Source organism: Helianthus annuus, chromosome 12 (assembly GCF_002127325.2).
Source record: "Helianthus annuus cultivar XRQ/B chromosome 12, HanXRQr2.0-SUNRISE, whole genome shotgun sequence".
NCBI classification, from domain to species: Eukaryota; Viridiplantae; Streptophyta; class Magnoliopsida; order Asterales; family Asteraceae; genus Helianthus; species Helianthus annuus.
Genome location: NC_035444.2, coordinates 86294399 through 86307928, shown reverse-complemented (window position 1 = coordinate 86307928; position 13530 = coordinate 86294399). Strand labels below are relative to the sequence as shown.

Sequence of the window (13530 nt, the reverse complement as noted above, 5' to 3'; positions counted from 1 at the left end):
CGGATCGTTTCGGACCTATCATTTGGTATCAGAGCCTTTGTGCTCTTGGTTGTTGTGTTCTTGTTAAGATTTTTCATTGTTTTGAAGGTTTTTCAAAGTTTCAAGGTTTTTCAAATTTTTGGGCTTAAAATGGATTGATTTGGTGTGTTTAATTGATAGGTTGTTGTTAATACTTGGTTAAGGAGTCATTTTGGTCATTTTGGTGCATCAAAACATGGTTTTTGGGCTGTTTTTGAGTGATTAGAGGGTTTTAGTTCGTGATAAACCCTCTGGTTAGCGAAGATAACTTGAATACAGCGATGAGTTTTTGAATACAGCGAAGATAATTTTGAATACAACGAAGATAATTTTGAATACAGCGAATATATATTTTGAACGTAGCGAACATAGCGATATTGTCTGAATCGCTGAGTGTTCCGTCGCATAATCAGCAAATTAGCCGACTAACGTTCGAGCGAATTTGCTGATCATCAGCGAAACAGTATCATTTGACCCATTAGCGAATTTATCGAAGGCGACTTCGAGAACCGTGCTAGCGAATCACAGCGTTCCTATCACGGTTTCCGGCAATTATAACCTAACTTCGTTTGGTGTTTGATTTGTCAGCGAAGATAAATTGGTGTTCGTGCAGGATCCAACATCGTGTCAGCGAAGATAGCGAACAAGTTAGCGGAGATCATCAGTCAACATCGTTCGCCGGCGAAATTAAAGATCTGTCAGCGAATTTAAGCCTGTTTCAGCACACGTTTGTCAAAAACAAAGAAAAATGTCGCTAAATCAACTAAGTCCAATCGCTCAAGCGGAACTTGAAACTGGAACCACAACTCGCCCACCAAAGTTGAAAGGAGCGGAAGATTTTAGCACTTGGAAAACTCGCATTCAATCGTTCTTCGAGTACACGGATTACAATCTGTGGCTCTCCGTTACGGCCGGACCTCACGTTCCTACGGTAGTTAGAGGAGATGCGGTGGTTCCTAACAACGATGCTACCACCTTCACTGACGAAGACAAGGCCCTCATTCAACGTGATCGTCGTGCACACGCCGCTCTAACCATGGCTTTATCAACAAACGACTGCAACATGTTTGAAGAACACCGAACTGCTAATGCACTCTGGAATGCATTGATCGAGTACTATGAGGGAAATGAAGAACTGATCGAAAGCAAGAGAGATATGGTGCAAAAGCAATACGACATGTTTTGCGGAGTCCGTGGAGAGAGCCTGTCTGATCACATTAGCCGCTTCCTAAACATGATGACCAAAATGAAGAAAGCTGGAAATCCTGTAACCAATCGTGCTGCAATAAAGAAATTGCTTGACTCGCTCCCCAAGGAATGGAGCCTGCAGTGTATGATGATCAAGAAGGAATTCCTCAACAATCCTAATCCTGTTACTCTGACAGATCTGATCAACACTCTAAGGGCATTTGAAATGGACGTAAACAAGAGAGAGATGAACACTGCTGGATATCAACCTAAAGCAACTCAACCTTCAGCAGGACTGAAGAATGTAGCGTTTCTCGCTTCAGGGGGCATTACTCCACAAGCTTCTGATCTAATTTATGCAAATGCTTCCGCAAGCGCATCTAAAGCCCCACAACTTGTTGAGAAAACGATCACTGTCGATACTCAAGCACTGAAAGTTTCAACCGAGAATGTGGCACTCTTCAACACTTTCCTAAGCAGCTATGAAGCCCTAATGTCTGGGGAATTGAAGAAGGAGATGTTTACTGCCGAAGACATGTATCAGGTTGATCCAGATGATATGGAAGAAATGGATCTGAAATGGCAAATGGCCATGATCACTCTGAGATTGAAGAAGTTTCAAGACAAGACAGGCAAGCGATTAGGTCTTGGAAAAGCTGGTTTTGACAAGTCTAAGCTGAGGTGCTACAACTGTAAGAATCTTGGACACTTCAAGCGTGACTGTCCGATGTTGAAAGAGGGAAACAGTGAAGCTACTCCTGCTGCTAAACAGATCACTGCCGAAGAGAACAAAAGCAACGCCTCTCCCAGCACGCCAAAGGCTTTGGTTGTTGAAGACTATGACTGGAGCGAAGAGATCACTGAAGCTAAGGAACAAGTCAACAAAGCCCTGATGGCCAAAATCTCTAGTGAATCATCTGCAAAGCACTTTGAGAAGCAGACAACGGGAATCCCAACTGGAAACAATGATGCTGACCAGGGATTGAAAGGTATTCTGCCTTCAGTGGAGTCTGGTGATAAAGCTGAAAAAGATGCTGAGAAAGGAAAGGATAAAGTTCAAGCTACAGCCATGAAAGCAGATGCATCAAAAGAGAAGGCTGACAAAGACTTGGTAAATAGTATTCCACTTAGTTTCAAGGAGAAGTTATGCTCCGAAGCATGCGTTGATGTCGTGGCACATTATAAATTCCTAAATCTGGAGTTTGAAAGGCAAAAGGACAAAGCTTTAAAAATTAATAATGAGCTTAAACAAAATGAGGCTGCATATCAGAGAAAGTTGAACTCAACTTTGGCTGAAATGCAAACTCTTAAAGAATTTGTGTTTAGAAAAGATTTTATCATAAATGATCTTACTGAAAGGTTAGAAAAAGCGTTAAATGAAAAGAACAAACTCCAGATTATAATAGATAAATGGAATGTCAGTCAAAAGGCCTTTACTGACATCAAAAATTGCCAACGACCAACGTTTGTGAAAGACGGGATTGGTTATAAGGATAGGCACGGAAATGAAAGAAAACTTTTCTTTCCGCCTCACAGCAAAAACTACGTGCCTATGCCTACTCCTCATCCCGAAAATGATCTCATAAATGAAAAGGCCTCAGTTGAACAAAATGAATTTTATGAAAATGAGACAACTGCTAACTGTTCTAAAAGCAATGCAGATTCCATTGAGTGTAAAGAAGATGTGTGCGATGATGATGGAGACTGCGGAGGGTCAAAAATAGGAATTGGTTATTCAGGCGACAGTTATTCCACCGTTAACTGGTTCGTCTGGAATTGTTCTAAAAACAATGTTAAGGATGAATGTAATAGTTTAAGTAGGATGGATAACTGTAATGGCCAAGCGCCTAAAACTAAATCTGTGGATGACTGTAAAGGCCATGTGCCTACATTTGAGACCCGTGATCATGAACCTTATGTGTCTGAATGTCATGGTTTGAATTATGCGTGTCGTGATGATAATGTTGCTTGTGAATCTCCTGTATTTGTGCCAGAATTAAAAAGGAATAGCTTTGGAAAATTCCTTACAAAGGAAATTCCCGAATTTATTCCTTCCAGAACAGGTATGACAGAATCAGAAAAGAAAGCTACTGAAGATCAAGATAATGTAGAATCAAGCGCCATTACCACAGAAGAAGAACAGACATCAGAAAGTTCGCATTCAGAAATCTCAACTGAAGATCAAGCAACAAGTGATGAAAGCTTCGAATGTTCAAGTTGTGAAGCAAGTGAAGAACAAAATTCAAGCAAGGACAACACGTCTGAAAGCTCACTCGATTCAGACAGTGATGAAGAATTTCCCGAAGATGAAAGCAGAGTGGACAAGAAAATGAAGAAAGCAAAAAGCTCAAGATTCTCATCACATACATCATCTTCTCACACCAAAAGACCCAGACATAAAAGATGTTTTCGCTGTGGTCATTTAGGACATACAGCGAAACATTGTAAAACCAAAAAGTTTCCTAAACCAGAACATGATTTTATTACAAACGTCACGCAGCAACTAAATTATCTTAAGAAATCTGTTAAAAATCTGGTTGATTCAACTGCGTATCTTTGGAAACAAAAAGAGGTCAAAGTGGGTCAAAACCACGATAGATTTGAAATGAAACAGATTTGGGTTCCTAAATCAAACTAATATGTATATTTGTATATTTGTATATATCAGAATAAGCTCCAGAAATGGCTTCGAATGCTCATGGAATACATCTGGCACGTCGACAGCGGATGCTCAAGACACATGACGGGGTTAAAAGAACTATTGAAGAACTTCCGCTTTATTGATGGCGACTTCGTGTCCTTTGCCGGAGACGAAAAGGGAGGGAAGATTGTTGGAGTAGGCGATGTAGTATCCGAAGCTCTCACGCTGGAAAATGTCAACTATGTTCCAGAGTTATGCTATAATCTCATGAGCGTCTCTCAAGTGTGTGATAAAGGAACCTCAGTGCTGTTCAATGACATGGAATGCCTGTTCCTGAAGCCGGGTTATGTTGTTCCTGCAGAAATGATCATGCTTACTGCTCCAAGACAGAACAACACATATGTGCTCAACATGAAGAATGCCAAGACAAATGACAATCTAACATGCCTTATCTCTAAAGCTTCAGAATCGGAGTCACTGCTTTGGCATAGACGACTGGGCCACGTCAATTTCAAAAATATGAATAAACTATCTAAGTTAAACTTAGTTAGAGGTCTTCCGATTAAAGAATTTCCATTTTCTGAAAAATGTATTGCATGCGCCCAGGGAAAACAGCATAAGAAACCTCACAAGACCAAAGCAGTGAACACGATTTCTGCACCACTTCAGTTACTGCACATGGCTCTTTTTGGTCCTATCAGTGTTAAAAGTCTCGCTAAAAGCTCTTATTGTTTGGTTGTAACAGATGATTTCTCTCGATTTTCATGGGTATATTTTCTTGAAGCAAAGAGCGAAACTGCTGAAGTCTTAAAAGCATTCATTCCCTTAATAGAGAACGTAATCAAACGGAAAGTGAAGTCCATAAGAAGCGACAATGGGTCTGAATTCAAAAATCAGACATTCATATCATTCTGCGCAGAAAAAGGAATTCATCTTCAATACAGTGCAGCCAGAACTCCTCAGCAAAATGGAGTCGCTGAACGCAAGAACAGAACGTTGATTGAAGCTGCAAGAACCATGCTGGTGGACTCCAAGCTTCCAATTATCTTCTGGGCTGAAGCAGTTAATACAGCATGCTACGTTCTGAACAGGGTGCTCATCGTGAAACCTCATGGAAAGACAGCATACGAGCTTCTCTTCAAAAGAAAGCCTCTTATAGATTTCTTCAGGCCATTCGGATGTTCGTGCACTCTGTTGAACACTCAAGAAAATCTCGTCAAGTTTGAAGCTGTGGGTGATATCTGCTACTTCATGGGGTATTCATCCACTCAGAAGGCTTATCGTGTTTACAACAAACGAACAAAGATGGTGATCGAATCGTACTATGTGGACTTTCAAGAAGGAAATTACACCAACACTGGAAGCACTCCTGACTGGTTCTATGATGTGAGTGTGATCTTCAATAACTTTGAAATTCCGAAAACTGCGTCTGACCCTGAGCCAGTCGAAGACGTTCAAGTTGAACCCTTGTTTGACTCGTCTGACATTGGTTTCACTCCTTTCACCACTCGATTATCTCCATCATCTGCTGATCCGATTATGGCTGTAAATGAATCAGATGGTCACACTTCGCCTGAGAACACCCAAGAAAATGGTGCCTCTTCTTCACAGGCAAATGTGAATGAGCCAACTCAAGACGATGATCCACCAATAATTTATGTCGACGAACATTTCACCAACCTTCCGCAGCAAATCGAATCTCTGACAAATGCAGGTTACAAGACAAATAAAAATCATCCTCTTGAAAATGTCATTGGCGCAGTAGAAGAAGGAGTACGCACTCGAGGGCAGTCAGCAAGCATCAACAAAGGTCTCTTCGCAGCTTTTCTATCACAATCAGTTCCACGTGACATCGAAGACGCTATTCAAGACTCCAGCTGGGTTCAGGCAATGCAAGAAGAATTATCCCAATTCAGGAAACTCAAAGTGTGGGAACTTGTAGATCTACCTGAAGGAAAGTTTCCTATCGGCACTAAATGGGTCTTTCGAAACAAGATGGATGATCGTGGGGTGGTTATCAAGAACAAGGCTCGATTGGTGGTGCAGGGTTTTTGACAAGAAGAGGGGATTGACTAGGAAGAGGTTTTTGCTCCAGTTGCAAGATTGGAAGCAATCAGAATATTCCTGGCGTATGCCTCTTATAGAAACTTCAAGGTCTTTCAAATGGATGTCAAAAGTGCGTTTCTGTACGGGAAAGTCAAGGAAGAAGTTTACGTGTGTCAACCTCCAGGGTTCGAAGATCCTCATTTTCCGGGCCGTTATTTCAAATTGGATAAAGCACTTTATGGCCTTCATCAAGCTCCACGCGCCTGGTATGAAACTCTGTCCACATACCTTCTGGATTGTGGTTATTCCAGAGGGACGATTGACATGACACTCTTCACCAAGAAGGTAGGGGAAGATGTTATGCTAGTCCAAATCTATGTGGACGATATCATATTCGGGTCAACCAATGAGGCCTTGTGCAGAGAGTTTGAATCGATCATGAAGGCAAAATTCGAAATGAGCATGATGGGAGAACTGAATTTCTTTCTGGGTTTAGAAGTGAAGCAAAGGGAGGATGGAATTCTGATTCATCAAGCTAAGTATATTCGGGACATTCTCTCGAAATATAACATGAATGACTGCAAAGTGGCAAGCACGCCATTCGCCACCCAAACAGAGCTCACTTTGGATCCTCAGGGAAAGTCAGTGAACAAATCTTTCTATCGCTCAATGATCGGATCTTTGATTTATCTAACAGCAAGCAGACCTGATATCATGTGGGCAGTTTGTCTTTGCGCTCGTTTCCAGACAAATCCCAAGGAATCCCATGAGATTGCCGTAAAGCGCATCTTCCGCTATCTGAAAGGAACACCAAAACTAGGGCTTTGGTATCCTAAAGATAGTAATTTTGACTTAATTGCTTACTCTGACAGCGATCATGCAGGTTGCAAAGTGGATCGCAGGTCGGTTTCAGGAGGATGCCAATTTCTGGGAAACCGGCTGATTTCATGGCAAAGCAAGAAGCAAACAACAGTGTCCACGTCAACAGCTCAAGCGGAATACACTGCGGCATATAGTTGCTGTTCACAAGTTCTCTGGATACAGAATCAGTTGTTGGATTACGGAATCAACATCATGAAGACTCCGATATTCATCGACAATGAGGCTTGTCTGGGAATTGTGAAGAATCCCGTGCACCACTCCAGAACCAAGCACATCGAAATTCGCATTCATGCAATTCGAGACGCTTACGAAAAGGGTTACATTCAAGTGGTGCCAGTGGATACGACACAGCAACGTGCCGACATCTTTACGAAAGCTTTTGACAAAACCCGTTTTAACCAGTTGGTAACCTGGTTAGAAATGGTTAATTTCCTTGATTGGAAATGAATCTTGTGTTGATTAAAAAAAAAAAAAAAAAAAAAAAAAAAAAAAAAACTTTTAATTAAAATCAATATAATAAAGCTTTTGCTTGTTGAAAATAAAACTAGTATTGAAAAATGTCGCCCACCAAAAAGATTTTCTTGTTAAAATTTTATTTTCGGGCTAATGGACTTACGAAAATGAAAATTTTAGGGGGGATATTTAGAAAATCCTTGAAACAGATGCTTATGTCAGACTCCTGTTAGAAGAAGTGATAGAAAATTGCTAACACTTTGTCATCTCTTTGAACAGAATACAATATACAATCAGGGTACCAAGCAACGACGTGTCGGTAGATTCAGCAACACCGACGAGTAAACTGCTGGTAGGGAGCCGAACATAATATCTACACAAGAATTCTGGCTTTTCTCAGGCATTACGTACCTCAGTGGGTAACACGTTGCGGCATATGGCTTAATGGTCTTGAATCTTGCGTTGACGGATTGCCAAAGTCTGAGATTTCGGGTCTTTATATTGGTATGTCATTCGGAGGATATCATAGTTGCTCTTCTGCTGTACGGTGGTACTGACCTAGACGCGATGCTATGATATTCTCTTATTAATAAGTGCCTTAAAAAAAAAAAAAAGGCCAAACCCTGTATAATAAGCGCCATTATTGGCCAAAATCCATAATAAGTGCCATCTTTGGCCAAATTCTCTGATAGATCAGTAGGCAACTCTGCTGTACGGTAGTACTGACCTGTTCGCCGAACCATCTATCTTAACCCTCGATAGTTCCTGGAATCTCTGTTGTACGAAAGTACAGACCTGATCTCCGTTCTATCGTTGAAGAGAATGAATCCAATATACTCACCCGTTATGAGGAATCTTTGTGCATACCTTGATCGCGGGGGTATGTCCTGATGTGGGACTCACGAGGGCGTAATGATTCTATTTTCAATAGCTTGTGTGGGGGCCATCGAAGACTTGTCAAAATTACCGAAAACATGATAAAAACACGCTCTCCGAAGGTACGTTGAAAGAAGGATGCATGGATTTAAGCGGACAAACATACTGACAGTTTTTCTTGTGCCCTGGTTAGTAATATAATAGTAATAATATATAAAGAATGTGGCAAGTGTTGGCAGTATGATCTTCTGCAGGTAAGTTCGGTAAGCGTCAGTCATTTCAAGAAAATCTGAGTTAAATGAATCCTCGCAATGCAAGAAAGTTGAAGTTCGGAGTCAAAATGGCCCAAATGTTAGCATCACTGTAAATATTCCAAAATAAACAAGCTTTCAAACATAAACGGGCACGTTTTTCGAGAACGTTTGAAATCCTCAAGCAAAAACCAAACTTTTTGAAATTATATACAAGCCGGCGAAATTAAGATACCAGCGAACATATAAGTTCGCTGGTTACTTTTTTGACCGTACCTATATATACCTTTTTAACCGTCTCATTTCAAATTTTTACTTCTTCTTCTTCATTACATCGCCGGAATTCCCTCTTCTTTCAACTCTTTATAGTTAATCGACATAAAATTCTCAACACAAGTTTCCTTCCAATCAAAGAACATCAGGTATGATTGTTTGTTCGGTTTATAGGTCTTTGATTTGATCTCTGTTCATGGTAGATATCATTATATTGAAGTATTGTTTAAAAAGGGTTTGGGTTCTTGATGAGGGTTAGTTTGATATTATTGTGTTGTCAAGTTAAACAGATGTCATTGTTCATGTTCTTGTTCGTGATACGTCATTTTTGACACTTTTCGAGTCGGATTTGTGTAGTTCAATCAAAAGTTTTTTTAAGGATTTAAGAGGAATCGATTAATCATGAACAGGTTGGGGGTTTTTGAAAAGGGTTTTTCAAGAAAATCATGAACACAGCGATTTTAATATGGTGACAGCGATGATAGCGAATTTAGGGGAAATCCAAAAGTCTCGAACGCGAGTTCGAGCAATCAGCGAGCGATTTAATTCGCTCGGATAGTGATCAAAATTGCTATCTTCGCTGATCAACCATTTCCGGTAATGAAACGCTGTCTTCGCTATGTTCGCTAGCGAAGATTCACTTGAAATCACGACTGATCCACCAGCGAACATAGCGAATTTGTCGAATAGTTATCAAGATCAGAAGTGTTGGCGAAGTCAGCGAAGACCGCAAGTCTTGAACGCGAGTTCAAGCACCGAGCCACATACTCTATTTCGCTCGGTTGGCGAGATAGATCGTGATCTTCGCTGACAAATCAGTTCCGTGTCAGAACCATGTTTTCATTATCTTCGCTAGCGGATTTAACTTATCTATCCGGTAATCTGTGTCTTTGGCCAACATTAGCGAAGAAATCATCTGATCTGGCAGCGAAGTTGTTGTATATATTCAAATTTTCTTTAATTGATTTCTTTTCATGGTTAAATTGTATATATCTTATGTAAATTCTAATCTCGTACATAGTTTATCTGGTATCCACACACTCTAACTTGCTTCGTTTTCTGTGCAGAATGGTGAAAGTGCTCGAATGGGATAAAACCCTCAAGCACAACCAGAGTATAAATCTTAATCTAGTTCCAACCGACTTCGAGGACGTATCTAGATGGGTTCACGATAGCAGAATCAGTTATGCAGTGGAGACTTCCGTTCCTGTCTACCCTCTTCACATTCGAGAATTCTGGGAGAACGTAAAGCTGGAATCAATTAACAACAAACCGGGAATCTCTTCAACAGTACGCAATAAAAGAGTTGAAGTGACCGAGGAAAGGGTACGTAAAGTTCTGAAGCTCAAAGACAACAGTGATGAACCACAAAGCATGAGTCAAGACGATATTCTTGACGGCTTCAAAGGAATGGGATACGCAGGGGATTTCAGAAATAAGAAGGAGATCAAAAGGGGCGGTCTGACTCAGGATTGGAGGTTTATTGTTTATGTAATTTCGACAAGTCTAGCGCATCGAAAAGGCGGGTTTGATGGCTTAAATTTGGAATGGTCTGCAGCTATGCTGAGCCTATGCACAAATCAAAAATTCAATCTCTCTGGATTAATCTTCAATTATATGAGAGAAAATGCAAATGGAGCGACTTGGGCGATGTATCCGAGATTTATTCAGATGCTCATAAATGATCAGCACAAAGACCTCCCCAATGACGGAAATACCTACAAATTCCACGTGCCCACAAGTAGACAATATACTGAAATCAAAACCAACGAATGGGTTTTGTTGCACGACTGGATGTACAGAGCTGAAAGACTACCCATCGTGAAAGCTGCATATCAGAGGTACAAAGAAGGGGTCAAAGCTAAACAACAGAGAGCAGCACAAGCACAGGCCGAAGCAGCCGCCAAAGAAGGAAGTAGCAAAGAAAAACGAAAGGGCAAGCAACCTGCTGATGAAGAACCTCCTAAGAAGAAAAAGACAACAGGAGGTTCTGAACGTTTGATGAGTTCTGCAATCAGTGCGGCACAAACTGAAGAGCAACGCAAACATATTCAAGATCTGAAAGCCATTCATGCAATACAGGAGAAAGAGAAACGAGAAAAGAGCCTGAAACATAAAGAAATATCTTCTTCCGAGATGCCCAAAGTAGTTCCTGAAGAAGTTCAAGACCTCAATGATTTCGTTGATCAAATTCTTGTTGATCCTGACGAGGCACAAGCAGGCGAAGGTACTTCAAAGGTTTCCCCAGTCAAACCCACCAGAATCTCAAAACCACCTGTTGTTCCACAAAGGCTACGACCATTTCAGGACTTGTTCGATCGATTGATAAAGGACACCGGGCCTTCTGTGGCGAAAGAAATTTGTTTGTTAAAGAATCAAGTCAATGATACAAACATCCTGAGAGAGAAACTCAAGGATCAGAGAAAGAAGAACAAGGAAATGACGGCATACATGGCCAAGCAAGCCAAGTTTGTCAGATTTCAGCAAGCCAGTTTGGAGAAGCTCTACAGGATGATGCGGGGAATATGTGAAAAAGCGAACATTGAGCCGATGTTTACATTTGATGAAATCTTCGATTTTGAAGCTTTCATTCAAGAAGAAACGGCTCGCAAAGAAAAGGAAGCCGAAGCAAAGAAAAAGAGATTAGAGTCGGTTGACAAGGCATTGGAGGGAAACGAAAGCGAAGAAGAGGAAGCAGATCGAGAAATCATGCCACCAACCTTTGTTGAGTGGGGGCTAGAAGACGAGGTCTTATATGAGCAAGAAGACGGCAAGACATTTGCTCCTGAACATCCCGAGTGGTTCAGAAAAGAACGAGAAAAGCTCCCTGATCTTCATCAAGTGATAAAGGTCGTTAAATCTGAGGAAACTGAGAAAATAATTAGCTGGATGTATGATAACCTCAGGGGCATGTTTGTAGTAAAGAGACGGGGTGGTGTGATACAATATTTCGCAACAGGATTTGATCTTTTCTCGCTCCCAAGGTGGGATTTAAGAGAGCTTGGGCGTCTGAATTTGCTCAACCATGGTGACAGAGGCATCGGAAGAGACTTTGAACGTCTAATTACAAGCGAATGCGACAAGAACTTCCCGAATCATGCCCCACAGCGCCCAAGACGCCGAGTGTCCAAAACTTCTTTCGATCCAGTAACAGGCAAGGGAAAGGTGACGTGGGTTATTAACCCTGCTAAAGTAGTCACCAGAGTCAAGCTTCCGGAAGAAATCCCTGTGGCACTTAAGGATTTCAAGAAATGGTTCTACGATAGTCAAACCGGTGAAGCTGTAATAAGGTCGAACGACAATGTTGATATTCGAATACTGGATCCTATGGACGTGTTTCAGTTCGGGCTGTCTGATCTCACCATGCTGAATGCGAGTCGTATAAATGTCGGAGCTGGAAATGCAAATCTTGAAGAGGCAGCACTGTTTCAGCGAGCAGTGGAACGTGCCTGGAAATTAAAAAGGGAGATGCTCGACATGGTAGACAAAATAGAGAAGCGAAAAGAGAAAGAGCAGAAAAAGAGAGAAGCTCGAAAGAAAAAGAAAAATGAGACAACAGTGGAAGGAAGCGCTACTGCAACTGCAGATCCAACCACCACCGACTCTCAAGTCACACCAACACCTCCGGCCTCATCCACATATGAGGCCGCTAAGGAGGACCCAAAATCAAGTGAAGTTGTCATTAATCAGGAACCTCCGGTAGCACCAACGGAGAGTGTCGCACCACCAGAAACGATCATTGTGGAAGAAAATCCAATCGAGCTAGAAAAGCAAACTACGGAAGATCCAGCGGTTACCACAGAAGAATGAGAAGACAAGCACGCAACGATCTAGGGGGGATATTGTTAGAGCATGTGAGATCGTTGGTACTTGTACTGGATTAGTTTAATTGTAGTTTGTATGCATTTTGAATGTTTAGGGGGTTATTTTGTAATTATCTAGAAGTTGTATTCCTGACCTAGTGTAGTTAAGATTCCAGCAAATTTATAAATTTGCTGGCTAGTCAGGAAACTAGTATATATACCCCAAGCATTGTAACACATTCAAGCTTTTGGCTCTTGGTGGAATCAAGTGTTGTTTACATTCTTATTGAGCTTTGATCTGATTTCCAAGGTTGTTTATTGTTATATCATTCTGTTTGGATTCAATACAACACTAGTTGTATTCCTCAATCCATTAGCTTCACCTTCATCTTCATTCTTGATATTTCTTGACTAGTCATAGTTCAAACACTTAATCAATAGGTGTTTTGGACTAAAACAACCAACCACTGTGATCCGGATACGTTTTGGGATCTACACTTGATCACTTGTAGATCGTCGACATAAAAACCTCGAATAGTGAAAACTATCACTATCAACTATATTGCACAATTGAAAAGTGTTTACAACTTCGGATATTGATCAAGCCTTTATAATTGAAAGCTATAAGTCTTGTGTGTGTTCTGGTTCGTAATGTGTATGCGAGAGTGTGTAATGTATAATATAACACTTGATCAACCCATTTTGAATAACCCTAACAACTAAGTCTAATAGTCTTGGAAGACCATGTTCAAGCCCCATGACCATTTGTGGAAATAACACATGCAGCATCTTGAACAAATTATTCCTGAGATTCCAGCTAAGACTCAGTCCACTTCGTTAATAACCTGCACATGAATATTAGAAAACATCGAGAACAATTGTTAGAAATCACAAGTATTAGTAAGGATCCTTGATCCTCTGAGTCACTGCACTACCCGTTAAGGATAACTGATCCAGGTAACACCTCAGAATATTGGATCCATAATTATAAAAACCTATACCCTAACACCAGTGATATTATTTGTCGTTACATAAGGTTGAATGGTGATGGTGTGTTGATGCCTTTTTATTTTTGAAATCACAGATACTTGGTGGCTTA

At 40.9% G+C, this 13530-nt stretch overlaps 1 protein-coding gene across 1 annotated transcript; it reads left to right on the top strand.

Moving 5' to 3' along the window:
* The first annotated feature begins 396 nt into the window (after positions 1-396).
* Positions 397-3192, top strand: LOC118484906. Its single transcript, XM_035981016.1, has 2 exons — positions 397-2317; positions 2868-3192. The coding sequence occupies exons 1-2, from the start codon at positions 767-769 to the stop codon at positions 2928-2930; spliced, it is 1614 nt and encodes a 537-aa protein (XP_035836909.1). The 5' UTR covers positions 397-766; the 3' UTR covers positions 2931-3192.
* The last annotated feature ends 10338 nt before the right edge of the window (positions 3193-13530 follow it).

Coding starts and splice junctions, on each gene's coding strand:
- LOC118484906 (XM_035981016.1), top strand. CDS start 767: ATGTCGCTAAATCAACTAAGTCCAATCGCTCAAGCGGAACTTGAAACT. Junction 2,318..2,867: donor AGAAGGCTGACAAAGACTTG/GTAAATAGTATT, acceptor AAAGCAATGCAG/ATTCCATTGAGTGTAAAGAA.